This window comes from Trachinotus anak, unplaced genomic scaffold (genome assembly GCF_046630095.1).
Source record: "Trachinotus anak isolate AG129_WGS33_773 ecotype Australia unplaced genomic scaffold, CSIRO_AGI_Tana_v1 ptg000031l, whole genome shotgun sequence".
Classification (NCBI taxonomy): Eukaryota; Metazoa; Chordata; class Actinopteri; order Carangiformes; family Carangidae; genus Trachinotus; species Trachinotus anak.
The window spans coordinates 4,469,192-4,497,017 of record NW_027273882.1 but is presented as its reverse complement, the minus strand read 5'-3'; the positions used below and the strand labels follow the sequence as shown (position 1 = coordinate 4,497,017).

Genomic DNA, 27,826 nt, shown 5'->3' with positions numbered 1-27,826 from the left:
ACATAAAATACACACAGAGAGGAAAACAGATGCACTGTAGCAGAGTCATAGATTTATAAATCTGCAAAACTACATTATTAAAAATTCTACTGAAGACCTGATGCATCCCTAAAAATATGAAGTGTATTAAAGAGTTGGAAACTGAAGGTTCCCTAAATCCATTCCTAATTAAAAACTCCAAATGGATGTGAAATAAATCCCCAAAATTCAGGCGATTATTGAGTGTGGTTAAATCCAGTTTGCTGCCGAGTGACTGTTACCTCAGTCCAACTCATTATTGTGTGTGTGATCTGGAGTAATTGTCAGGTGTGTTTCGGAAACTCAAGTGGTCGGATGCGTCTTCTCTACATGAAACTCTTATGTAGCCTGTCTGATCTTTTCATGGTCGGTCGTCAGCCTCAACTCAGCGGTGATCTCATTGAGTGTTTGTGTGTTTCAGGTGACCTTACTGACTGGCCTGGAGGTGCCAAAGAATATCAAACAGTAGGAGCTCCCTCCTCCTCTCTGAGCATTCCCTGGATACAAACATACGATGTCATATATACGCAGCCTCAGTTTGCTCCCACATGGACTTTATCCTCTCTGTCTCGGATCATTTGGGACGAAGGACTAAATCTGAGTTATTATTGGCCATAAATACAAGGATTGAATCCAGTGGATGTCACTGCAGATGTGACTGAAGTGACTGTGGATTGCCATACTTTCTCCACATCCCAAGCTTTTGCCCTGTGACCTCCAGCATACTAACAACACTTATGTTATTATCCCAGCCTGTACCATTCCAGTGATTTCATCAAGAAGGAAAATACAGCCTGAAGTTTCTCCTCGAGGCCTGAAACCAAACTTATCGACCATCTCACTCCGACCAAATCAACGGTAAAGACTTCTACACTGTGCAGTAAAATAGTTTTGTGCTAAAAATTGTAACAAGGGATTGTAAGATATACAATCAGAAAATGACACCATCATTTTAGAAAGTCTACAGCAACAAGGTGCTTTCAGGGGCAGAAAACCGAGGGAGAAATGATTTCTCTCTCAGGTGTGTTTACAGCTTGCGAGCTCAAACTAGATGAAGAGAGCCTTTTGTAGAAGTTATAGTGGCACTGCGGGTTGTTTTGCTCTTGAAATATTGAAAAGCTAAACCTTCAGTGCACACTTTTATCCCAGTTATGGCTCCAACAGTGCTGCCTTCTCTGTTTTCCCTGTTTTTTCCTTCTTGGTTGGAGTTTAATGGAGAAATGATTTCTTTTCTGGGGTTAGGAGCCTGACAGACATAAAATGCTCTCCTCCTGATGAACGTGCTCTCATTTGGTGCTGCTGTCAGTGAGCTTTACTCACCCAGGTGAAGCTGGGAGGGTTTGGGCTTTATTCCATTTCAGTTTTCAGCAGTTTGAAAGATCTATGGAGCCTGGGAGTGGTCATTTAAAATCACATTTTTTACTCTGATTTCATTGTGTTTTTTTTTTTTTTGAGACAAACTTTTGCCGCCAGCTACTTCTTGATTGTGGTAAGCTGTGTTATTTCCAAGTAGCTTTTCATAGCTGTAGAGTTTAATCACTTTTGCTACATTTTCGCCTCCTGTCCATACTGCTTCAGAGTTTTCAAGCCCCTAAAATGGGCCCTTTCTGGCCCTGTTTTAGTTCAAAAACTCCAGAGTTGTAGTCAGGACGGGAAACGATGGAAACAATGATGTAGACACCTATTGTCGCTCCCTGATTGGGTCTTATCAGCCTCGACTACCAGTAGTGACAGCGACATGGACAACAAATTGCAAGTTTTACTGACTACTAGAGATGTGATATGATGTTGCTCAGCAAACTTTTGTAGGAATACTTCCGCATTTATGGAAATACATTATTCACTTTCGTACTCTAAGTTAGATAATGGAAAATGGAAATATGGTTGATATCTGTGCAGTACATTGTGCACATTTCCCAAAATTCAGCCAGATACATTTTCACTTATTTTTCCACTAGAATTTAAAATTAAGTTCTGAGAGTCATGTTTGGCTGCAGGAGTTTGTAATGACTGATCCACCGCTGATGGAGTGAGGTTAGAGGTTAAAATATGCCAGTAGCATTTAAAAAAAATCTGGGGTCATGTGTTAGTGTAACTGTGTACAAACAATTTGTACCTTGTCCTGTTGCATTATTCAAAATGAAGCCTCTCCCAGGCTCTGTACACACACAGTCTCACAAAGAATTGTTTTCACCTTGAGGGATGAATGTCAGAAAAAGCTGAGCTGAGATGGAAATGAGCCTAATCTTACTTTTTGTTTTGTAAGGCCGATAGCTAATATGATCCATGAGAGAAAAGTGTGGTCGTCTCATGGTAATTTTAGTCTGTGCTCATCTCTAAGTCTCTCTGTGGAGCTTCAGCCACCTTCTAATGTGAAAACTTCTAACTGAAAATGATCTTGAAGTCACATCAGGTAAAGCTACATTTGCTGCTACATTTCTCATCAGGGATTGGATACGGCAGCCTGTAAGCTTCAAAATTCAACCAAACCACTGTGACTAAGGATGAAATATTGCTTCGACAAACCTGAACGCCCCTGTATATCTGATCTTTTATCTTAATGCAGCCGAGAATGGAAAGGTTCCTTTAATCCTGGATTTTATTACAATATTGAACAATTTCTATTCCCTACAACTATGAAAGTGTGTGTGAGAAAGACGAGTCACTATAAGTATAGACGGACCTGAGATAATGTGTGTATGGGAAGCCACAAACTGTAAATAGTGATATGTGAGTTACAATTACGATGTGTGATATTAAGCATGGATTAAGAATCAAACAAGTTTACAAAATATCTGAAGCTGTATTGTAAATAGTGTACTGGATTATTGTCTTTGCAATGAGTGATGTTAAAGCCAACTGCTGTGACAGCTCGCCCTCTGCTGTTTAATAGTGGCAACAACAGGATTAATGTAATTCCCCATCTAATCCTGCTGGAGCATATTAGCAAACTGTTTTCATGCCCTTGACGGCTGATTTCTTTTTTTTTTTTAATGTCAACAAACATTTTGTCTTATGAGCTCAAAGTGTCACGTGTCATACTACAACTATCTCATAATATTCAAACATTTAATCAGGGACATAAAATAGCATTCATTTACATTTTTAAAAGTTTTTATGCTGACAAAATATTATTATTATTATTATTATTATTACTATAATATCTCACTTATCACATCTTTATTCTGTAAAATTCTCAGTTCAAAACAAACTGAATATACCATATGACTGAACAGAAATACAGTACAGCAGTAAACTACAAAAGGTATTTATTTATTACTGGAATTATTGAGGTCTATTTTCAATACAACGCCTATTTTAAAATAATTTAGTTATTAGTAGAGTTCTAGAGTAGTAAACTAAGGAAATATCTGTACAGTTGTGTTGTTTTTCTTACCATTTGTGGTGAAGTACTGAAGAATAATGATGGAGCCTTTTTGGGAGATAGGGATGGGATTATATATTTATTTATGAATCATAGTTGTTACCTGGAATGTTAAATCCATGACACTTACATCCTAGAATAGCAAACTGCAGGTATATTGTGTTATTATTTAAGTCTGCAGAAATTGAGTTTGAAATGTTATCTTAAAGTGGCCATAATTAATTGTATTTTTATGATGATTATGATTTTTAACAATGGATCCAATGACTTGTGCAATGTAACAGAAGGTGCTGCAGAATCCAGAGAGAATTATCACCAGACTCTGCAATTCCTCTCTGCTCCACTGAGCATTTTAGCATCCTTTAGCTCATTGTTTTGCTTTTTGTAACTTTACTGTTTTGTATGACAGGCAGCCGATTTAAGCACAAAAGCTCTATAAACCCCAGTGAAACCAAACACTAGATACAGTTTGTGACAAGCTAATGAAAGAGGAGCATTTAGCAGCTACAGAGCCAAGTATTTCCCTCAGGATTTGGTGGAGACCAAAAAAAAGAAAGTGAATATTGGACTTAAATTCACCTGGTGGACAAAAGCACAACTTTAAATAAATGCTAATGTTGCTCCCTGTCTGCTTGATGTGTAAATACACAAAACCATTGCCAAATAAACTTAAACGGTGATAATATGTCAGTGTTGCTTCCACAGCTTTGTCTCTAGCTGAAAAAAGCAGTTAATGCAGGTTTAATGAAACATTTCATTGTACTGCTAAAAACAAGTGAATCAAATAAAATCCAAATAAAAATAGTTATATTTGACTTTCAAGTAGCTTGCACTCTTCTGTAATAACACCCTCTGTGCTTTTTGGGCAAACTGACATTCACCATCTTTCCCAAATGACTTGAATGCAGCATTAGCGTATAGTGTTTCTCCCGACCCAGAAAGCAGATCTGACTCTGTGCCAGAGGGGATTTTTTTCTGCCGTGTGCCAGACTGCCAGCTACCACCCTAAGGGCTACATTTGCAACATGTGAGGCTTTCTGGCTCTGCAGCTCTACTATAGTCAGTCAGTCCCCTCTGACCGTCCTCACACCTCCCACACCAGAAGAGAAACCTTCCCCCGAGATTGACTTTGCTGTTACCAGGAATAGATTTTAGGCCCACAAGCAAAGTGAGACGTCTATCATGTCATCAGGGGAATCATTTTTTTCTCCTTCTGCACTGAGTTGGAGTTACATGTCTGCAGGCTGGTTCTATGTCAAAATGGCGCACAGCAAATCTTGACCGGAGGGAATAAAAGCTTATACTAAGGCGCTTAGATTCATCATGTCGCAGAGGTTTAGGAAGTCAGAGTGTTCATCAGGTAAAACGGGGTTTTCTTTTCCTTTCTAAAATTCATATCAAAACAATACTTTATTTGACACATGCAGACAAAAACCACATATTAAATATGATTCACTTGTAGTCACTCCCGTCTAGATGTATTGTATGGCATGTCCCTTTATCCCACACTTACCCACACATGAATGTGACATATTTTACTAATTTAACTTCAACATATGGTGCTGGGAAAAAAGCATGTCACTGTTGTAATCAGCTATTTAACTTCAAAAAACAGCAGAGTTAAAAATAATCTTCTCTATAAAATATGTAAATATATTTAATTATATATTTATTTTCTTTTGTATAAAGCCCTCTTCAATTTGTTCAGTATAATAGTTGAATGGCTACTGATTATATATACTGTCTCTGGTTGACTGCCAAGGCTTGCAGGTTTAAAAAAAAGGGTTGTTGGCTACAAAATCTCTTCAAAATAAAACAGTTTTGCTTGCAGCTTGAAATTTGTGATGTGCTGCAGATAAGCTTCCTATTTCCTCACGTTCTTCTTCTTGAAATATATGAATAACACAAGAGGCTACTTCATGGAAACGGAGTGAGAATTTGTGACCTCACCCAGCCGTACACTGCCAGTTCACCGGTCGTGTTTCATTGTTCCCATTTTCCATCAACATTTATGTTTTCCCTTTAACAAAATGGGAAAAAGGAACTGGTTTCTGTAAAGACTAAATGTTTACATCTAGAACACAGCTTCCTGAGGCTTTGGAGAGGTTGTGCACATAAGGGTTTAATAAGGGAGAAATATAGCACTGGCAAGACCATCCTGCTTTCTCATGGTCCATTTTAAAGTGTTTATATGTGTGTTTCTTCATGGAAACTTCTGCCAGGAGTTAACTTGTGTGTACATTAATTTTTTAATATTTACCCCCTCGTCCTGTTCTTTACCTCCTGTAAATGTTTTGTACGACTACATGGTTTGTATATGAAAAATGCATTGTAACTGCATAATTTTAAAACCTCTACAGTGTAAAACACCAGAAACACAAATGTCTTTTTTTTTTTTTTGGTCATTTATAAAACAAAATAAATTAATTGTGATGGAATATGATTCAACAGAGTCCCTAGCTTCATGTGTTCTTGTGCTGCCATAGTGGATGTTCAGGGTCCCGTTTGGAGATCGATAAATTGCATTTCTGACTCAGCAGTCTGTCCCCTGTGACACTGTCCCATATTTCACTGAAGGCTGGTCACATGATGTCAGGAAATCAGCCTCACAGGTCACATCGTAATCAGCTCTCGCTCGTGTCCTCTTCATTACATGTCTGGCTGGAAACAGCCCTGCAGTGAGTTGCAAAGTCTTCCTCTGGCTTGCTGATATTTTCCCTTTGTGGAGGTTTTAATCACTCACCTACAAACATAAGCACACACATTTAAAATCAGTGACCACATTCACTCCCATTAAGTGTCATTATTAGATGTTTGACCTCAGCTGCAGTCCTTACCTATTTGCCTCCCTTGTGGCCTTTGATTTTCTGGATCTCCTTGGAGCTCAGGATCAGCATGCCGTTCTTGAAGCGCCCCACCTGACCTGTGGGGGCTGAGCCAGAACCAGATGACACCTTCTTCTTGTCCCTGGGGAAGACGGTAGCACAGGAAAATATAAGGATTCAACCACTGAGATGCAACAAAAGAGCCTGTATAAACATGTTAATTTTTGATGCTAAATCTTTGAAGATTTTGCACAAAATACTATGCTATGTTTTCTGTCCACAAATTATGATGAACTGTTCTTAAGAAGGATGTATTCTGTATTCAAGACCTACTTAGATAATGATTGTTATGTACTATAATATAAGAATTACCAGATTTGAGGACAATTGACAATTGGCTTTTGACTTCAACTCTTTTGAGGGAAATATTTACAGTTCACTCACCTCTGATTATTCTGCTTCTTCTTTTTCTTCAGCTCCTACACGGAAGATAACATGGTTAGAATTTATATTTTCATTACCATTTTATTATCATTATACTATGAAATTACAGTTCCCATTACCTCATAACTAACAAGCTAACAATATACACTCAGCTGCCTTCTCTGTTGTTTCTATGACTCTGTCCACTCCATTAATGTCAGCAGGGGTTGACTAAATACCAGGATCTCTCTGCAACAGCACCACCCACTGCATCCTCCAAAATGACTGCACATTTGAATCAACATCTCTCTAAAACAGGTTCATTTCAACATGATAACCTTTGCTGCAGGACTGCTGAATTAGGTTGTATTGTTTTTAGCTCGGTGTACTATTCATATGTAAAATTAACAAGACCCCAGCCTTGGTTAACACCTGAGACTGACTGAAGGTGCAGGCCTTACCGGCTGAACCTCCTCCTTTGGTTTCTGCTTCTTTTCTTTGATCTGCTGCTGCAGCGCCTTGTAGTTGACGTAGTCCTTCTTAGGAGGCTGATTGAGAGATAATAATTAAGTCAATTAATCGGTGACTCAGCTATTTGAAGAAGTTAATGTTGCGATGCTGAGGACATGTAGAGAACTTTAGAGAAATATTCATGAGTTTCCTTACTCTGGCTCCCAGCATGACCGCTCTGTCCTGCTCAAAAACCCGCTGCTGCTCCTTCTTATAGCCTGTGATTCCAAACCGATGGACCTCCAGACGAGCCTGACGTGAACACACACAAATACAGAATAAGACTTTGTCACACAGTGTAAATGGGCTAAATCTAAGGTAATTATATTAATTCAGTCTGCAACAATCTATAGTCACATATAAAAATTCACAAAATAATAATTTCTACTAAACAAGACGGGAATCAAATGAAGCAATGAGAAGAATCATTGTATACACTGCAGGAATTAAAGTTTGAACCAGTGTTGGTTAATATAAAGGTTGGGAAAAAAAAACCTGTGAATTGTATAAAAATTGTCACCTTTTCAAAATCGATTTCTTCCAGCTGGTCGCTTTGCTTCTTCTCTGCTATCTGAGGGGCCTTGAGGTGAGGACAGCACAGAGCCAAAGGCAACAAAGACAAGAGCAGAGGGAATGTGAAAAGACTGGATGGTGACAAGAAGAACATAAACAGAGGAGGTTTGGTTTCAAAATGTCAACTGGAAAAAACAAGTTTCCAGAATGAAAAAAGTGCTGCGTTTGGACAAATAGGTGAGTTGTTGTAAACTGAACTGTGATACAGTTCCTCGGTTTTACTTCTTACACTAAATGTGAGCTGATGAAAAGCAGAATTAATTTCACATTTATGAGCATATCATACAACATACCTAGACTGAAAATGCAAAAACAATAAAATAGTGTCTTCAGTCAGAAAGGGCAGTAAAAACTTCTCTGAATGACACAAAGAGTAGAGTCAGAAAAAAAACAGTTAATGCACCACAGAAAAGGCCATATTGATACCTGAATCAACATTTATTTATCCATCATATCACCTGAGTAAGTTGAATTCTGTCAGTCTCGCCTGTTCTTTTCTAATGACGCATACACAGAAAGGTAAAGCAGCTCTGACTTACAGGCGTTTTATCTGCGGCTGGCGTCTGCTTGGTCTTCAGTTTCTTTCTGGGGTCTTGAAACGTCACCACCTCCACCTGCTTCACCTGCCGGACGGCCGGACCTGAGTAAGACATGATGCATTGAACCATTTTAAAAAAGGAAGAGTGGGGAAATGAGTGGTGGAAGATGGGAGGATTAAACATCTGTAATGTCATGACAAATTATCTAAGTCATTTTTGTATGATTCCTGGAAACAAAATGCGTCAATAGAGAATATTAAAAGTCTCAATCCCAGCTTGTTGCCTACCTGCTTGCTCAGTCTGTGGTTGTTGCTGCTGGTGTTCAGAAACAGGACACGCGCCTCTATAGTCGTCAGTGTCACTGCAAACATCCTTGACTGTAGTGAACTCCTCCTCCTCCTCTTCATCACAGTGTTTTCGTTTTTTCTTCTTCTGAGACTTGAGCTTCTTTTTCGATGCTGGTCCATTACCTGCACCATTAGTCAACAACAAGAAACACAAGCTGAACATTACTGAAAACCCATGAGGGGATCTTTCACAGGCTGTGTGTGCAAGACAGCCTAAATTATCTCAGAACTGGAAGTGATCTGCAGGACAACTGGCTAAAAAATGAATCGATTGAGAATAGACAGACTTTTAGCTGCTACAAAAAGTTACTGTTACAACAAACTCTCATTGTAAAGAGCCCAAACTATTATACATATCTAGTTTTTTTTAATGTAAAGACAGATTATTTGTATTGTCTGATTGCAGCAGGTGTTGTATTTGCTTCTTTTCCCTTCAAAACAAACCCAGGGTTGCTCAAACTTCTGCATACTTGTGTGAGCTGACTTGATACACGGATCTTACTTTCCACTGTGTACCTTAAATATCCAGAGGTTGCTCTAAGAAACACTGGATTTCCTTTTACCATTTAAAAGACTCACTTTGACTAAATGTTCTGACCCTGGCTGTTTTATAAGAGCAATGCTAGGGGTTGGGGACAGCTAGCTAACGGTACATGGGATAGCTGAAGGCATAGCTAACAGTCCTGTTGTACTGACTTTTTCGACATTATTCCTATATTTAGCAGTAATATCTTGCCAGCAGACCCAAAAAAGGATGATAGCTAGTAAAGCTAGCCACATAGCTAACTAACGTTACACTTACCAAAGTCATAAAATTGATCCAAAACCTGTTCAAGAAACAGAAAATCTTCGTCTTCTTTTCCGTTTTTCTTTGAATTCATTTTAAGCTAAAAGTACAAGCAGTTGTACAAAAAAAAGGGGCAAAAACAGCCGCTACCAGCAGCACCCGAAGCTAACAGAGACTCGTACGGATGACAACAAACCATGAAAGCACATGGGACACGCGCTCTGGGGTTGGTCCTTCCGGGCCACCGTAGTGCGGATGTGCCACGGAAGTGCCAGTGTACACGCCCATGTGAAGTTCTGCAGCGCTTGTTATCAACCTGAAGTGTTATATCAAGAGGCAGGACCGTACAGAAATATTCCTGCTCGTATAACTTCACTGGATGCGGCGTCTATGTGCTTCAGAAGTGTGATAAAACATGGCATCCAAAGCTGTTTACTCGGTATGTATGGTTTGCTTGTGCCACAGGGCTAAGCTAACTTAGCTCTCAGCTGTAGCTCGGTGCCCAGGGTTTGACATTTGACATTTCATTCAAACAGGTGATTGCCAAATTCATATTTACGAAGCAACAAAGACTGTCTTGGATCTGGGGTGAAAGAAACCACCGTGTTTCAATAGTGACTTTCCTTTGAAAAGATGTAACTAAGGTGTTTCACAATACTGGTCTTTCCACATCACCCACTCCGCTAGTTTTATATTCTGCCTCCCTGTGGTGGAAAGTTACCAAGAACATCTGTCTGTAAAGCACCTTCAGTCAGAGCTAACCTGCTTTATACCTCCCAAGTGTCAATACTTTCCTTAAGTTTATTCCCATTTTGTTGTACTTCATTTATTCAGTTGCCAGTTTGTTATTCCCACTCAGCTGAAACTAATCCAGTGTGATGCAACAAATTCTCCTTCATGAAGGTAATAATGTTCAGTTTATGTTGAAACACTTTTGCAGGCGTTGAATTAACCATGAGATCATTTCAGAGGCTGCAGTTTGTGGCGCAAACTACATCCTGCAAAATGATCATACAGTTGAATCACCACACCTCTAAGACAATCTAAATAAAGACTGAACATTGTAACCTTAATGAAGGAGGATACATTACATAACTGCTGTATTAAGCTGAATTATTTATAACTAGATCAACTCGATAAACTACAAACTGAGTGCATTTCTACCCCCAACACTTCAGAGGGAAATATTGTCTTTAATCCACTGTAGTTATTTGATAGTTTTAATCACTTGTTACTTTCATAAGATTTTACGTCCAAAAATGCTCAAAAAATAAGTAAGCATGTATGTTATATATTTAATTACTCAACATTATATGAAACAGTTAAAACTATTAGGCCTTCAACTAACAATTAGGTTGATTATTCTGCTGATTGCTTAATTGATTCATTAATTAGTTTTTTGTCTGTAAAACTTTACAAAATAGTGATAAATAATCATAATAACTTCCCAGAGTCCAAGGTGATGTTTTAAAACAGGTTTTGATATTTGACCAATTGTTCAAAACCCAAAGCTATTCAGTTTACTACAACTTGAAACTGGAAAAAATGGAAAATCCTCTGGAGAAGCTGGAACCATGAAGTATCTGGCAGTTTTTATAAATACTACACTTTAACGACCAATAGATTTTCAAATTAGTTGTATATTAGTTTTTCTGTCGATTAACTGGTTGATTAATTGACTTATTGTTTAAGCTCCACTTATCATGTACCACATGATATTATTATCGTGCTTTTACTTTAGTGAAATCTGGAATCCAACAGAGTATTTTAAGATTGTGGTACTGCCACTTTTTTATTTCTTTTTTGTGACCCTATGTAAAAACCACAGAAAGGGGAAAAAAAAATTTGGCAAAGGCTTAATTTGATTATTAATTAATTAGTTCATTTTTAGGTAAAATTTCAACTAAAACATATCCCATTTAATTGTGGCATTAGTCGCTGCTTGGCATTGGCATATATTTAGGTATTCTGTATTAATACTGGATATATGCGTCTTCCTAACACAGTATGATGTTTTCTTGTATCCAGCATAGAGACCCTATGCTGAAGAAAAGAGACGACTTTGAGGACATTCTGGAGGAGAGGAGGAACTCCAGCGACCTCAGATATGCTCTCAGATGTTACACTCCCGTTCTGTACAAAGGAGTTTCTCCCTGCAAAGCCGACACGCTGAAGAACATGGTGCTTCAGTCTGACCAGCTGCACTATGTCATCAACCAGGTAGAGTGGAGGTTTTCTGACAGTACTCTGTGCTTACACCTGACTGAGGTTATTTCAGACACATCTGCTCAGTGCATCATAAGTGGTTGAGAGATTACACTCAACACTTGGCAGGTTAGTTCAGAAAAAATCTATATTATACACTTTAAAGTCTTTATTACACTTTTCTTGATTGTGGCTTTGTGCAAGTTACAGTGTACACTTTGACATGATTCATTTATCACAGTTCTGTAGTACTGATGGCTGGTTTAATTAAAGCACATTAAAATGGGTACAGACTATATTACATTTTCATAACTAATTAAAAAAATGTTTTTAATTATATTACATTAGTTTATGAGAATTGCATTTTTAGACTATTGCAATTGCACACTTGACAAACTCGAGTTTTCCTCTCTGAGTTTCAGACAAGAGGGTTAGAAAAATAGGGCCATGTCATATACATTTACCAGACTCAGAAAACTTCTTTTTAATAAGATGCTTTCTTATTACTATTGTGCAGTAATTTAGATTTTTGAATTGTGCAGGTTTCCAAAGAGACAGGCAGGGCTGTTGATGACGTCCAGGAAGAAGCATCCTGCATCCTGGAGGAGATGGCTCAACGCCTGCAGCTCAGCACCGTTCGCTTCTTCGCCTTCACGCTCAGCAAAGTCTTTAAAACCTTGTTCAGGAGCATCTGTGTCAATGAAGAGGGCATCCAGAGGGTGAGCGTGCACACAACCGAGACACAGATGACACTTCAAGATAAGTGACACACACTCAGACACCTGACCCGTGTTTTTATTGTTGTTAGCTCCAACAGGCCATTCAGGAACACCCAGTTGTCCTACTGCCCAGTCACCGTAGTTACATGGACTTCCTGCTGATGTCATACATCCTGTACACCTACGACCTGGCTCTTCCTGTCATTGCTGCCGGCATGGGTAGGAACATGAGTGTATATGCTGAGTTTCCAGTTCAGGTGTTCATGTTTGTCCAATTTACTTCAATGAGGAGGACCTCATTATGATCCAGTTCAGTAACAAACCATCACTATTTGGACATGAAATAAAAGCGACTGTCTCCCTGCAGATTTCATGGGGATGAAGTTTGTTGGGGAGATGCTGCGGATGTCTGGAGCTTTCTTCATTCGGCGGTCGTTTGGTGGAGACAAGCTGTACTGGGCCGTCTTCTCAGAATACGTCAAGACCATGCTAAAGGTGAGGATACAGGGTTTTTTTTTTTTTTATCCTTTGGTCCAGAGGCAGTGAGTAGTGGTTATATTAGTGTTTGAAAACCTTGTTCTGCAGTTATTGCACAGCTTTTTTTTTTTGTTGTTGTTGTTTTTTTCTCCAGAATGGATTTGCACCAGTTGAATTTTTCCTTGAAGGCACCAGAAGCCGAACGTCCAAATCATTGACTCCAAAGTTAGGTAAGGAATAAAAAAACAGCTTTGTTTTGTTTCAGCAACTGTTCTGTTTTTCTATAGTTTCTCTTGCCAGTACAGTTTCTGAATATGCAGTATAATATTGAGGGCTGTTATTTTCAATTATTTATTGAACTATATAAATAAAACTGACTTGACTGTACAAAAGTAAAAAAATGTACAGTAAGAGAATCTCAGCATCATTTCTAATTAGCAAAGTCAAAATATATTTTAAGTTCTGCAAGTTACCCAGTTTTTGTACTCTCCCTGCTGTGAACCATTTCGTTCAGTGCTTGTATTTTTTGACTGTCATCATTTGTCTTCCTGCAGGTCTGCTGAATATAGTGATGGATCCATTCTTCAAAGGGGAGGTGTTTGATGTGAGCTTGGTCCCGGTCAGTATCAGCTATGAGAGGATCTTGGAGGAGGCTCTCTATGCCAGAGAAATGCTGGGCGTGCCCAAACCCAAAGAGTCCACTTCAGTGAGTCACTTAAATATTGGACTTGTTTCTGTAGTATGAATGGGAAATCAATGTAAAAATAACATCCTGTCATTTGCAGTAAAAGCTATAAAATTGTTGAAATCAAGTTAATATTTTGCATGTATTGACTGCTTCCCCTGTTCTCTCCCTCCTCTGCAGGGTCTGTTTAAAGCCAGGAAGGTCCTCAGTGAAGACTACGGCAGCATCCACGTCTACTTTGGTCAACCTGTGTCTGTCAGAAGTTTGGCTGAGGGCAGAGTTAACCGCTGCCAGTTCAACCTGATACCAAGGTACGATATACCACCATGAAATTATCTGGATACTAAAACAGGTTTTTGTTCTGGTCTTCTGCAAATACTGTAGTTATTGAGTTAAATACTGTTAAAGACTAAATCATGAGCTGTCTGTTGTGAGTCTCCTTTAATCTTAATCCACAAACACTTAAAAATGTCTGAAAATTCAATGACTTTCCAAAAAAACACATGGACTGACTGTAAACTTTCCATTTCCAGACACATCCCTAAGAGGCCCAGTGAGGAGATCCACAGCTTTGTGAATGACTCAGCCTACAGGCTGGTTCGGGCCCAGGAGGAGAACATGGTCCTGAAGCCGTGGGTCCTCCTGGCCTCCCTGCTGCTCCAGAACCACCACCAGAACCAGGCATCGGGGCAGAAACGGGGGATGGCCCTGGACGAGCTGACTGAACAAGCTGTGTGGCTGCGGGATCTGTCCCGACAGTATGGAGCCTTCCTCCACTGGCCTGGTACAGTATGAGCCGCCCCCCCCCTTCAGGCAGATTCAGTGTTAGTACAGTTATACTGAAGTTTTCTGACTAACAAAAGGCTGCTGTTGAAAACCTAATGTGGTGTTTGAGCATATTGATGGAGGGTGTTAATGAGGTATTCATGAGGTAATCTTGGTATTAACTGAACTAGAGTCTGGCCAATACTGAATTTTTTATGATTGATATTCGAGACAAAAATATCAGACAACCTAAACATAAACAGGGAGGATCCCTCAAATGTGACTTTGCTGAGGCAGCTGAACAATAGACTAAATTTTGTAGTTAAACTAGAATTTAAATGATCATAATCACTAAAAACAAAAATAGAAACACTTGGAACTTGTACTTTTATGACTTTTTATTTACTTCCTAGAAGAGACTAAGGCACATTGATGTAGCATGTAGAAATTTAGACATAATAGTTTATTTTCTTTCTGCCTTTTTTTTTTATTTTTTATCATTTTTAAATTTTTTTTTTTTTTTACATACAGCACATTATTCTGCATAGTAGCTCCAGTATAACTGATCCTCTTTCTCTTTCTTCTTCTTCTCTTCCTCATCCTCTCCACCTTCAGACCACACGCCTCCATCAGAAGTAGTGTCCTCCAGTCTTTCCCTGCACCGAGGCCTCGTGAAGGTCTCTGAGGGAAGAGTCCAGCTGGCTTTGGAACAAGGTTTGCCTCAGTTTTTTTCTTTTTAATATCAGCACAGTCCTTCAAAGTTAAGTCACTTGGTATGTTTTAGGCATCTAGCTGAGAGGGACTCACAGCCCAGTACAAACAGTACCAGGGAAAACTTTCTCTGTGATAAGAGATCATTTCAGAACAGTGTGCTTGAAAAAAGTAATTTACTGTAGCTGTGATAAAAAACAACTGAGACAAAGAGGGTGCGTGTTTCATATAAGGAGGCAGCTTTATTATCAATTTGATATTAATTTTTACTTTTTATGCACAAACACAAATTCTCTCAAATTTCTTAGGCTTTTTTGCTCCATTTCATTTTAACAGCATTCAAAACCACTCTGAACATGTCCGCTTTAGACAGAAAAACTCACCAGTCACTGTGTATTTGTAATTTTCAGGCTACTTGAGACAAGATCACAGTCAAATCAGACAAAAGCTGAAGACAGCTGTCTTTGTTGGGAGATTTGGGAAGATTATACAAATTGTATTAAAACAAGCAAATGTAAGATTAAACTTTTCTGCCATCCTCTGACTGTACATCTTGTCTTGAAGCAGGAGGACAGGCGGGGCCAGGGGAGCCTCACAGCGCCGTTACCACCCCGGAAGAGGAGCTCCTGAGCCGGGCAGTCATCGTACTCTCCTGTGCCTCCTACAGGAACCAGACACTGCACGTCTTCCTCCGCCCGGCGCTGCTGGCCTCGGCCATCCACGCTGCCGCCTCCACCAAGAAACGTGAGACAGACGCTGCTGTTTACCTGCTAACATGCGCTGCTCCCTGCTCACTGAATCTTTCTGATAGACGTGAAGCAAGTAAAGGGAGAAAACCACAAACTAAATCGTCTTGATGGTGGAATTTCACATCATTTTGTATTTGATGCAAAAATTATCTATTTGAAGCTTGAATAAATTTATTTTGAACTATGTTTGTGACAGAAGGGGGGATGAATATCCTTCATATCCAGCACATAATGGTCCAATTTCTAGTGAAAATATGTGAAACCTCAGGAAATAAAGGCACTCTGATTCCTTTTCAGCCCTTTCAAGGAATTCAGTTCTACCTGAGATACACCCTTTGTGCTCATATTTACATTAGAAAGCCAGCTCTGATACAGCTGGATAAATATTAGACATTTAAAATACACACTGGCTACTTTTGCTGCATGTTAATCTCTGTGTGTTTTCCAGAGGAGGTGTTCAACAGCTTCAGCTTCCTCAGGAACATGTTCTCTAATGAGTTCATCCTCTGTCCTGGAGCTACTGTGCAGGTGAGGAACATAATTTCTACACTGATGGGCTCTAAATAAATAACATCTAAATGTTAAAATGTTTGCTAAGTGCAGGCCATACAGACTTTCAGTTTGGTTATTTATCCTGTTGTGTGTCTTGTAGGACTTTGAGGAGGCCTGCTACCTCCTGGTGAAGACCGGAGCTCTGCAGGTTACCCAGCAGGAGGTTGTGGTGACGGACAGAGGACACAGAACAATGGTCTTCCTCACCAGTATGTTAGATCCCTTCTTACAAGGATACCAGGTGAGGGAGACACACACAGTGTAGTTTTGAAAATGTTGGCTGTGTCATGCTTCATATACAGAAACATGCACCTCCAGTCCTGAATTTAGGACGGGTGCAAAGTAGTTTTAATGGAGGAGTATTTGCACAAGTTATTAATACATTTCTGAACCTTATTAGACTTGAAAAGAGGAAACCATCTCTGGTTTAATCATGCTTGATGAAGACCTGGTAGAGTTGATATGTTACCTGTTCAGTTTCATAACTTTCCTTGTGCCATGTTTTTGCTCTTGGCCGAGAGACGGCGATGTAACCTAGCTGCTACGTTTTTATAGTCCCTAAAATTTAAAAACAGGCCCAGGGCAGAGGACCAGGTCTCACCACATACATACAGATACACCACATACTGCTAGTGGGTCATAAGTGATGACTGAGTGGGATTCATTTTGGAAAGGTCTATGTTTTTTTTTTTAGGAAAATCCAAAAAACAAAAAAAAAAAAACATGCATTTTTGGTACAAAATTTCCAAAGTATAATTTTCTTAACGTTTTCAACATTGAACAAGTCTTTTGCGAGATTTGTGCATCTGCACATACAGTGTTTATATACAGGACAAACGCACATGCAGACATCAGGCTTGTTTTCATGAACAGATTGATGTTATAGCATCAGCAGATCTTAAAGGAAAGGTTTGTGTGTGTGTGTGTGTGTGTGTGTATAACAGCTGATGTCCTCTGGAGGGCACTGTCAACACAGAATTAAACATGAGCGCCATGTGTCTGTGTGTGTGTGTCTGTGTTGGTGGTCCCAGGTGGTGTGCAGGTTCCTGTGTGAAGAGACCACAGAGGAGCTGACAGAAAAACAGTTTATTCCTGCTGTCCGGAAGTTCATCATCACACATCTTCTAGCAGGTCTCTCTCTCTCTAATAGTTTCTTTTTTTATTGCCTCTATTTTATATATAACAGTCAGTTGTTATGTGTGTTATCCAGGAAGACTAAGATACACGGAAGTGTTGTCGTCTGACCTCCAGAAGAACACCCTGGCAGCTCTACTACGACTTGGAGCTGTACGGAAAATCAAAGGGTATGTTGGTTTTGATCATCCTTGTGTCCCTGTTTGGTTTTTGATTTGATTTCTGCCTCCACGTCTTTGCAGTGGCAGTGAATGTAAAATAATTTTAAAGAATTAAACAGCAACACCTATTTAAGGAATGGTTTCCTTTCTGTATAACTCTGTATAACCCCCTGAAAGCTCTGTTAAAAGCTTTAGCACTGTAATAGTTCCTTCCTTCAGTCCACTGACAGTAACGGTGCACTTCAATGTTTTTTGTTGTTGTTTTTTTTTTTACCTCAGAGCGGCGCAGGGAACTTTAAAGGTCAACAAGGTGATGGTGAACTCACTGGAAGACACTCTAGGTAAGAAACAAGCTGTTAGTCGGTGCATTAACACTCAGCAGGAAGAAACAGTGTTGTGCCTCTTAACAGATCTTTAAAACATCTCTAATTTGTCTGCTTCTCCAGGAGGAAAACTCCCAACTCAGAAAGCCGTCGTCGCTCGCCTCTAATCCATCAACCTCAGTAGCCAAAGGAGGCTGAGGAGGGGTCGAATCTTTTAACCTGCATCGCCGTCTCCGCTCTTCTCTACACGGTACGGTACGAGTCGGCCCGGACTATCACAGAGGACGTCCAACCTACCTGCTTTCTATGAGAGGTGGAACAAAAAGCCATCTGGAGACAGCTCAACCCCTTTTATTTTCTTCTTCTTTAGTTTCTCTCTCCTCCCCTCAACTCTCTCCCCAAGACACCTTTTTCTTCCTAAGACTCTTCTATTAAAACTCTTTTCTATACATCCATAAAACCAGACGTTGAATAAGGCCTTTGAGAGTGTATTGCTTTTGGCTCCTTCTGAACAGCTAACCTTTTGCAGCCTTGTGAAAGCTTCTGAATGTGCCAACTCCACTCAGGATAGTGGCCATTTTCCATTAATGCATTTGGTATGAATCCTCTAACACTCAGCGTGGCTTTTCTTTGTGTCTACACTTCAGTTTCTCTCTGTTTATTATTAGCTGTCTCGTCTCTTTATTTTGAGCACTTTAATGAATTTCTTCATTCAATGTGGTGTGGACCTGTCGCTTAACTGTTTTTTGGTGCACTGTTTTCTCTTTTTTTTTTTTTTGATGAGTTGCTAAAATAGATAGATTTGAAAAGACAATTTGATTCTGCTAAATAGGATTTTTACTGTATGAAAAAAAGGTTTATATATTTGAGTTGAACTTGCCAACTACACGGACAGGCAGTACATTGGTCTTTGTTTACACAGTGGAGACGATGCTACAGGTCTAATGGCAGTGTCACACAGTTGCCAAACTCCAGATAAAATATTACAATTTAGTTACACAGAAGCACTAACAGCTACACCAAAGGTATACATTTTTGTTTCCTCATGTTCTCATGTGTAGAATAGTTACTGAAGTTGCTTCATAGTTACTGAGTTAGTTTTTTTTTTTAAAGTTAGGATAAATTTGAAAGTCAAGCTTTATTTATATTCAGAGAGGTGATTCACATCTCATGTAATTTAGTTACAAGGGAAGGAAGACAAGGCAAAATAAAGGAGAACAGGAGCAGAAACTCAGAGGAAATGTTACTAAAAAGTTGTTGAAGCAGAAGAATTTCACTTTATTTACAAGGAGTTTGAGAAATATTGGGTCAGCGAGTGATTCTCTTTTTAAGACTCAGGATTACCTACTTAGCCAACACATTGTTCATAATAGCGTAGTTTTTAATCAGTGTTTCCAAATTAAAACTAGATTAGGTTAAAAACCCTTCTATTGAAGCTATTTATTTGGAAGCTAACTAGCAGTACAACCCTGTTACCTTGAAATCCCGACTCAGTGTCAGCAGCAGATTGAGTTTTACTGATACAAGCAGAGCTGCTCAGGAGGCAGAATATGTCTAATTGTGTGAGTTCACATGATCAAACCAAACAGCCACCGGCTGCATTTCAACAACACAGGTCTAATTTTGGTTCCTGCTTCCACGTAGGGCAAATTTTGTTGACACTGGTGCCAATATGATACTAACAAAATAATATTTTTTGCAAGAATATAAACATGTTGCTCCACAAAAAGCTACCTGCCTATTTCTGTTTACCAAATTTCTCACAAAGCAGCCAAACTAATCAGTTATGTTTAAATATCATCTAGAACTTAAAAGAAAAAAATCAATGCCAGCTTTCAGTACTTGACACTGGCACCATGTTTGGTTGACACTCATAGTATTGAGATTTGATACTGAGCCCTACCCCTAGGGCAACCTGTCACATCCATGGAAACCCTACACTGAAAGCAGGGTGTAGAAATTTCTTTCATTAAAATAAAGGTTGTTTTGACTGATCTCAAATGTTTCTCTAACGCCTGAGGGAAGGTCTCTAATATGACCCTGATGTTGCTGCTACCAGCTACAACAAACAGAGTCGCTTTGCTAAGTTGTTTAGCTTTTCCTCTATTTTGAAAAGAGCCAAACTCGTCTATAAAGTCTTTCCCTCTTAAATCATAAATTGCCACATATTTTTCAAAACACTACCTCCGTCTCCTTTGATGGCCAAATTTTATAGATTCTCAACTTGTATGTTTTGAAACTTTAATCACTTATTCTTTGGCGTCACTATCAACAACAAAGCAGCTCTGCATTTCAGAAATCTTTGTACGACTGCAATCTGCACGTCAACACATCATCCAAAGTACAAGTCTACAGTGTGATTATATCTGTGGTTAAATTGTTTTCGTTTTTTTTAAACAGCTTTTATATAATAATGTCTAAATATTTGTGTGTGTGTGTGTGTGTGTGTGCGTGTTCATGTTGGGTGAGGCCTTTTAGTACTCACTGTACAGGCTGATGAAATAAAACAGCATATTAATAAAGTTGTTTTGAAATACAAATCATGGCTGTGATTGTGTGTGTTGGTAGATAAACTGGAGCAACGACAGAGATGATCAGATTGATTAAAATTCACTCCGTCACCCTCTTCACATCCAATCTGTGTTTGATAGTCAGTGCTCTTGTTTTGACAGACAACTGAGGGAGACTCTTTGATCTTAACTGATTAAAACATCAAGTGATCGTATTTAATCATGCTGACATGTTTACACAAATTAAGGGAGAAAAGAAGAGATTTATAAACTTGACATCTACAGCTTCATTCTTCTTCTGAGTGTTGAGCTACAGAACTTAGGGCACCGACTCTCACTCGTCACTGAAGTTTTAAAGTTTGTTAACAAAACAGAGGAAGATGGATCTTGGAACTTACCCCAACTCTCTGGGACTCATCTACAGAACAGTGGACCTGATGCTGACAGGGACCCGGTGAGGTGAGATAAGGTGACTGCCCTCAATCCTGAGAAGGGTCCACGAAGATCCTGAAACTGAACCAAATGTTTATAAGCTTCACATATGACCTTCGTTTCAAATGCATTTAAATGACTTTATGACAGTCGCTTATTCACACGTCAGGACACACAGAGCATAAGTAGCATTCTTTTGGGGTTGTATTGCTGGTCTCCAAACCCAGTGGCAACCCACCGTGACGTCACTCATTGGCTTGTGAGCTGCTGTTTTGAAGCCTCGAGTTTGTAATTTGGCCGTCGCCATCTTGGTTTTTTGAAACCAGAGGAAACTGTATTTGGAGGAGAAGGTGGAGCTGAGGGGGAGTGGTGGGTGGATCTGACCTGCTCTGTCCCTTATCCTGATCATCAGTCTATGTCCATTTTTTATACAGTCTATGGGTACAACTATATAAGTCCAATATTTACTCTCCTTTTAGCTCTGTTTTGGTCTCCACCAACTCCTGAAGGAAACGTCTGGCTCTTTAGCTGCTACATGTTCACCAGCTGGTTGTTGCATCTGTGAAAGACACTGAAGAGAGTTGTTTGAGTGAGTCAAATTCATCAGTAATGTTGCTGGCTGTTAAACTGAAACAATAAGCTGAGAGATGCTGTAAATTACAGTGGAGCTGAGGCTTGCAGATGCATCTGTTGCTTAAAATGTGAGATAATGTGCTACACGCTGAAACCCAGCAGCCAAAGAGCCGCAGGTGTGCAGTAATATGAAACAGTCTTTGAAATGGTGAGTTATATGTACCCAGCACAAAAAAGCATCTCAGTCAAATTTAGCTGAGTCTTAACCTCACTGTCATCAGATCCATGCTGAGGTGTAGCCATGTTTCTGAGTGAGTGGTTTCTCTGTAGCAGTGGTTTCTGATCTTTGTTGAAGCTCATGGCTCCTTAACTTCTTATTTTCAGTAACCTTAAGAATTAAAGGTATCCAGAATTTAAAAAAAATGAAAAATGCTAAAATGCTGGAAATATAAGACATTTTGTGTATCAGAATTTATTTAATGATATGATATGCTTTTTAAATTCCCTTCAAATTCCTCAAATTACTCTTGGGACTTTTTGGAGGGCTGGGACCCAGGGTAGGACGCACTCATGTAATAACGCGTCTGCTAACTGTGACCCCAAATTAAAATTATTGACAAATATTCAATCGTAGGAAGTGAAAGACGAAAGCTCAGCTTGTGTCGTCTGGCTGTGCAGGGAGAGATCACCACATACAATCATCCTCTAGGTGTCAGACTTGACTCTCTGTGAGCCCTCGATTCATGGCAAATTGTTGATGTGTACACACACACGCACGCACGCACGCACGCACGCGCGCGCACACACACACACACACACCATCACAGCAGCATTTTTCATCATGTTTTGTGGCTCTGCTGCTGAGTAAGAGACTGCTGCCAGCAAATCCGCCACTTTCCATCCATTCTGCCCTTTCTCTCACACTCACTCAGTCTCTGACAAATTATAGGTTCATCTAAAGTTGCCATACCAAATTGCTTATATACACACTTCATCCATCCATCCATCCATCCATCTATCCATCTATCCATCTTTCCATCCATCCATCCATCCATCCACCCACACATTCTCTCCATCCATATCCATCTCCCTGGTGGTGGTGTATAATAGTGTCAGCCACAGCCGTATCAGCACTTTATCTGCTACATTATGACAAGCTGTATTGAAGGGGGGGGGGGGGGGGGCGCACACTCACCGTGCGCGCACACACACACACACACACACACACATATATAGGAGGGCAACACCCTCATAAACTACCTTCTGACCTGTGGCCGCCGCTGGGAACAAAAGCAGCAGACGGCCTGTGTTTTATGACCAGAAGTGCAGTATTTTTAGTTTTGTTTGGTCTGTTATTTCTTTACTTTGTCTTTGTGTGTGTGTGTGTGTGTGTGTGTGTAAGCATCTATGTCCATGTGTAGGTATACCTGAGTGTACACTGGCCTGGCGTTGTGCCAAGAGGGCTTTGTGGAGGTCTACATGTAAGGGATTAATTGAAAGAATGGGGGGACCCTGGTGTATAATGTTTTAGCAGTCAACCTTAGGTAATGGTGGGGTGATGAATTCAGCTCACTTGCTCCTGCAGGTTCTGTTTTATCAGCGCTGTGCTGGAGGCTGAGACGTTTTCACACAGTATGGGGAGCAGCACTGGACGTGAAATTCTGGGTACTGCCAGGGATCCCTGAGGAGAGTCCAGGAGATCCCCATTAGTACACATGTGAAGGTTTTCTCAATCACACTAGATATAGAACAGTTAAAGGCTGAGCTACAGTATTTCAGGATTCATGTCATGAAAAACATTTCTGCTCTAAGTATTCTCGCCTCGAACAACTCCTTTCATTCTTTATTGACAACTTAGAGAAGAAAAAGGTGCTCTGACAGCCTATCTTTATAGGCAAAAAACTTTTCAAGCCTTGGGAACTGGAATCAAATCCATATAGCACAGTGATTTCCACCAGTTTGAGGCAAATTATAGTCTACAGCCTAAAATGCCTTTTAAAAGTCCCAAAGGAGCATATTTAAAAGTGACTCAAACCACTCAACTTTTGTTTTTTCCCTGCGTCTTCTCCCACTGGTCACCGAATTCCCCATATCCTTAATCCCCGGTGTAACCACTTGTTATTTAACGCAGAGTAATGGTCGGGCTGCAGGGACAATTCGCTGTCTCAGAATAGCAAAAAGCAAAATGTTTCATAAGATCACTGTTCTTTCATGTAATGGATTTTTTGGTATGGAGAGAGCAGCAGTTTTCCTCTCTGCACATTGTTCTCACAGTAGAAGTAAAGAAAGAGTGATGTTGCTGTGGCGTGACAGGAGCTGTGCCTAAGAACAATCTGGAGGTACTTGTACTTTACTTGAGTATGTTCATTTTATGATACTTTATATTACTACAACTCAACTTTTCTTCATGACATGTATTTGAAAGGGGTCATTAGTTTTCAGATTAGTATTTGACATACAAAAACAACATATGATAATCTTATAAACCACAATGCATAGATCAAAATTAAACCAGTGATTCCAACCCTCTCTGTTTGTGACCTTTTACAAAGACTACCCAGGACCCCTTATCATGTTTCACATGTCTCTGAGTTGTTAATAATTCCACTGAAGAGCCATTTAACCTCATAAATCCTCAGATATGTTTAATTTCAATAACTGTTCAAGAACAACAGGGTCAAATTATGAATTATAAATATTTCACAAAAACAGACATTAGAGCAAAGTGCAAAATATGAATACAAGTTTGTCAAGTAGAACTTGGTTTCTTCTTATTTCCTACTCCATTAACGATCATCCTGGATTTATCTGAGGGGTCATGAGGTACAGCTGGTAGTTTAAACTGGCTCCACCTCAACCAGCTACAACAGTTAAGTGCTACATTTTTTCTTGAGCAAAATGCTACTAATATATATATATATATAGATATTTCTTTTTGATCCTTTTTATTTAAACGGTCTCACTGAGATCATGGTCTTTTTTTCAAGAGACCTGTTAACATGAATAAACATGTGGACAGAGAAAATTCATACAAACAAAGTCATGTAGTTCTACCTGAATAAAGGGAATTACAAGTGCAGTTGCTTTTCTTAATGTAAAGAGTATATCTTTTAAATTCTTCCAGTGAAGTGATAATATATCAGTTACCGGCCAATTTTCTACATATGCAGTACTTTTACTTTTGATTCGAAGTACATTTAACATCACCTCTGTACTTTTCATTATGTTGGACTTTACTCATGGTGGAATATTTTTACATTGAGATTTTTCATTCTGAGGATCTGAATAGTTCCATCATGGTTATCTTTAAATATAATTATCTAAAAGGTTAACACATGTATTTCAATTTTTACACAAACACACACACACACCAATGCCATACTGTATATCTAGCTTCGAAACTCAGCTTTTGGCCCTTTCTGTGCTTTGGAACAGGAGGGTGTTTTATATAGTGATTCTAGGGAAATGGTCTGACCAACATAAAAAAAAATTATTAGCAGTATTAAAATACACCTGACAACAGCATCTGTGGTGTAATGTGATTATTTGCATATTTAATCTAGTCAACATTTGCCTGTCTGTATAAAATCAACTGTATAAGCTCTGGTCACAAATGGGAAGTGATAAAATTACAGTATTAGTTTTCACCAATTATTGTTAGTGTATTCCTCTTTTTCTCCTCTATAATGCATCAAAGATAAGCTCTGCAATGATCAGCGATTAGTGCTGAATGAAAACATTTGCATTTTTAACTATATTTGCATAATGCAGACATGCACGGATCTAATATACTGAGCTAATGTCTGCAATTAGCCACAATATGATTTCCCATTCTGAGCAATGCATTTGCTTAATATTTTAACACAAAAGAGTCTGTGCACATGCTCACACACACAACATGCATACATCTGCACACAGGAGTGCTTCAATATACATGTACACAATCACACACACACACACACACACACACACAACTATTCCTCTCAGTATCTATGGGATTCCAAGAGCTGCCAGTTCTTGACAGCAAGATAAATAATAAACCCCTGATGGATGCTGCTGTGAAGTGAAAGCTCAAGGAAGATTTAATAAAATCCAATAGAATCTAATTTAAGTGGCATGAGTGTATGTGTGTGTGTGTATATATATATATATATGTGTGTTTGTGTGTAAGGCAGTGAGCAAAATAATGTGTGTCTGCATGTGTTTGTAGTAGAACTTCCTTTGTAGATCAAAGTTTGTTATTTGAATCATGATTTTGGAACTTAAGATTTTCCTTCGAAGAAAAGAGAACGGGTTCAATAAACACAGCTGTTTTCTGTTCTCTGTTTGTATATATTCTTCAAATAATTTGCTCTTCATTGGATATCCTGTGTGTTTACAGTAGCTTTTTTTTATACTGAGTGATTGGAAAAGGACAGCAGGATTTATTTAACATCCAAACTTACCAATTTTCCACATCTTTGTTACTCGCGTATCATAGCCTCTTACTTTGTAAATGCAGTGACAGCTGAAGCTCTTATTGAGACTGATAACTGGTAACATTTGCTATGTAGCAATAACAAAACTCACAAATAACACTCTAATAAGCCCCAGCGGGCATTTAGCTTAGATTAACATAAAGACTGGGAATCACTGGCATACACTTACACATGCCGTAAATCCCCTCATAACAACAAATAGTCACTTTGATCTTTGGACCAGTCTAAAACATACCTTTTTCATGGCATGGCAGAAGAAAATCAGGTCCTGCTCTGCCTCTTGATTTTGTGTGGCTCTTCTTTCCTGTGCTCAAAGTCTCTTTCCTGCATCTTGCTGCCCTCTGCTTGGACATCTTCACCTTCCTCCTTCCTTTCCATAGGATTTTTAAGATTATTCTTCTGAACTGACAGTAAACTTATCAAATGTGCAGAATAAAGGAGAAATAAAATTTCCCACTGCTACGATCGGAGCTATGCTGCTAACCGCTAACTGCTAACTAGCTAGCTCACCTGTCTCTCTCTCTCGCCCGTTACGCACACAACCTACGCACAGAGCTCTTCCTGAGAGGAGCTGCTCTGCTCCTGTAACAATACTCTGTCTCAAACTTCTCATATTTACAGCAGATCTTGCACAGAGATGATGAATCCGTGTAATTTGCTCCGTACTTGCTACTGCGGCGTCTTTACGCTTAATGCGCAGGTCTCGTTCCCACAGACTTCCGCGCATGCGCATGATGTGTGTAACTTCCGTACCTGTCTGTCCTCAGATTTCCCTCCCACCTGTGAAAATGAAAAATAAAAATAAAAATAAATAAATAAAGACATTAATTCCTGTAATCTGAAACACTGGGGTCCAGTTCAAGTTGAAAAAGTTTGTTGACTCACATCAGTTACACTTTCTCCTCACCCTCGACTCTTTGACTAATTTAAAAGGCTCAAATAACCATGACAGTATAAATCATGACTATTTCCAGTTGAGTCATTTGGGAAAAAGAACATCAACTGGACAATATTTTATTTATTTAAGAGTTGTGAGTCAGAGAGAGGAAATTGCTTCTCTTGATCTTTGTAAATCAGGAAACGGTTCTGCTGACAGCTACAATAAGCTTTTTTTAATGGAGTTTCACTATCTGACTTTAATATTTGTTTTATTGGCCTGCAATGTTTTCTAGTCACATTAGGACAGTCTCTTAATCTATAAAGTGGTGATGGGGTAACGATAAGATGATATTCTACATTGCACTGCCCTTTGAAACTACTAATCATTCTAATAGGAAAATAATTCTCATGCAAAGAAACTGATAACCTACTGTGATACTGAAAGGAAAAGACAGCCTGTTAAATTAGACATAAACTGAACAGAAGTCATACAAACAGCCTCTGCCTATGAACACATTCTGATATCACAAACATAGTAATGTTGATATTACAGTTTGATTTAAACTGACTAAAGAACCTGGAAGCTTAGACAAAAGGTGGTAAATTCAGTATAAATCCTCTGGTCTCCAGCCAACATCCTGTCTGTTAGTAAACTGTGGCAAAGGCTCAGAAACAGAAACCCACAGCCAAATGAACTTCTGCAGTCCTCTGTGGGGCCCTTTAAGATTGTGAATGGTAAATCTGGATCTAATTAAAATGACAGGATGGGTAAACTTCCTCTCTCTCCTCATGCTGTGAGTGCTCTCCAGGGCCAAAATAACTTTCATAATTATGACTGAATTGATCGTTGACTTTGCTTCCATCAGGAGAGGCTGTGAGGAGGACAGTGCAGAACAGCTTGTGAATGTATTGAACTGCTAAGCACATTTATTATTACAGCAATGCTATGCATACGTGGCAGGAAAGTGAAGGAAATGTGACTTTAAAGCTCAATCAGACGAGTCATCACGGGTGAAACTGGCCATTTTTGTTAAATGCATCAACTTTGACACACATTGTTATCGCT

At 39.2% G+C, this 27,826-nt stretch overlaps 3 protein-coding genes and 1 long non-coding RNA gene across 11 annotated transcripts in view; 2 read left to right on the top strand and 2 right to left on the bottom strand.

The window, feature by feature from the left end:
- Positions 1-5,846, top strand: part of LOC139612156 (tripartite motif-containing protein 67) — a 48,792-nt gene extending 42,946 nt beyond the window's left edge. For both annotated transcript variants that reach the window (XM_071467426.1, XM_071467427.1), the window contains one exon: positions 440-5,846. In XM_071467426.1, the coding sequence (XP_071323527.1) occupies positions 440-487 (48 nt within the window). In that variant the 3' untranslated portion in view covers positions 488-5,846. The remainder of the gene's footprint in view (positions 1-439) is intronic.
- Positions 5,507-9,622, bottom strand: fsaf1 (40S small subunit processome assembly factor 1). The gene is made up of 9 exons (XM_071467431.1): positions 9,423-9,622; positions 8,561-8,743; positions 8,274-8,374; positions 7,682-7,741; positions 7,318-7,413; positions 7,113-7,199; positions 6,673-6,707; positions 6,241-6,370; positions 5,507-6,146 (listed from the first exon to the last, which is right to left on the bottom strand). The coding sequence occupies exons 1-8, from the start codon at positions 9,499-9,501 to the stop codon at positions 6,241-6,243; spliced, it is 771 nt and encodes a 256-aa protein (XP_071323532.1). The 5' UTR covers positions 9,502-9,622; the 3' UTR covers positions 5,507-6,146.
- A 43-nt stretch (positions 9,623-9,665) lies between these two features.
- gnpat (glyceronephosphate O-acyltransferase) lies at positions 9,666-20,428 on the top strand. 2 transcript variants are annotated; one of them, XM_071467430.1, is made up of 17 exons: positions 9,666-9,846; positions 11,436-11,627; positions 12,155-12,331; positions 12,421-12,550; positions 12,699-12,826; positions 12,963-13,038; positions 13,363-13,514; positions 13,674-13,804; positions 14,027-14,277; positions 14,874-14,972; positions 15,537-15,713; positions 16,167-16,246; positions 16,371-16,511; positions 17,302-17,401; positions 17,481-17,574; positions 17,845-17,906; positions 18,012-20,428. In XM_071467430.1, the coding sequence occupies exons 1-17, from the start codon at positions 9,823-9,825 to the stop codon at positions 18,053-18,055; spliced, it is 2,058 nt and encodes a 685-aa protein (XP_071323531.1). In that variant the 5' UTR covers positions 9,666-9,822; the 3' UTR covers positions 18,056-20,428. The 2 variants fall into 2 exon arrangements, with proteins under 2 accessions (XP_071323531.1, XP_071323530.1); XM_071467429.1 differs by having other exon boundaries at positions 9,675-9,846; positions 15,534-15,713.
- Positions 15,635-26,608, bottom strand: LOC139612159 (uncharacterized). 6 transcript variants are annotated; one of them, XR_011686454.1, is made up of 6 exons: positions 26,117-26,608; positions 22,977-23,084; positions 21,069-21,401; positions 20,797-20,911; positions 17,840-17,902; positions 15,637-15,773 (listed from the first exon to the last, which is right to left on the bottom strand). It is a non-coding gene; the product is annotated as an uncharacterized lncRNA (long non-coding RNA). The 6 variants fall into 6 exon arrangements; XR_011686452.1 differs by lacking the exon at positions 21,069-21,401 and having other exon boundaries at positions 26,117-26,251; positions 26,392-26,592; XR_011686451.1 differs by having other exon boundaries at positions 20,797-21,401; positions 26,117-26,605.
- Positions 26,609-27,826: the final 1,218 nt, after the last annotated feature.

Coding starts and splice junctions, on each gene's coding strand:
- fsaf1 (XM_071467431.1), bottom strand. CDS start 9,501: ATGAATTCAAAGAAAAACGGAAAAGAAGACGAAGATTTTCTGTTTCTT. Junction 8,744..9,422: donor GGATCAATTTTATGACTTTG/GTAAGTGTAACG, acceptor CTAATGGTGCAG/GTAATGGACCAGCATCGAAA. Junction 7,414..7,681: donor AAGAAATCGATTTTGAAAAG/GTGACAATTTTT, acceptor TGTTCACGTCAG/GCTCGTCTGGAGGTCCATCG.
- gnpat (XM_071467429.1), top strand. CDS start 9,823: ATGGCATCCAAAGCTGTTTACTCG. Junction 12,551..12,698: donor TGTCATTGCTGCCGGCATGG/GTAGGAACATGA, acceptor GTCTCCCTGCAG/ATTTCATGGGGATGAAGTTT. Junction 17,575..17,844: donor GCTGTACGGAAAATCAAAGG/GTATGTTGGTTT, acceptor TTTTTACCTCAG/AGCGGCGCAGGGAACTTTAA.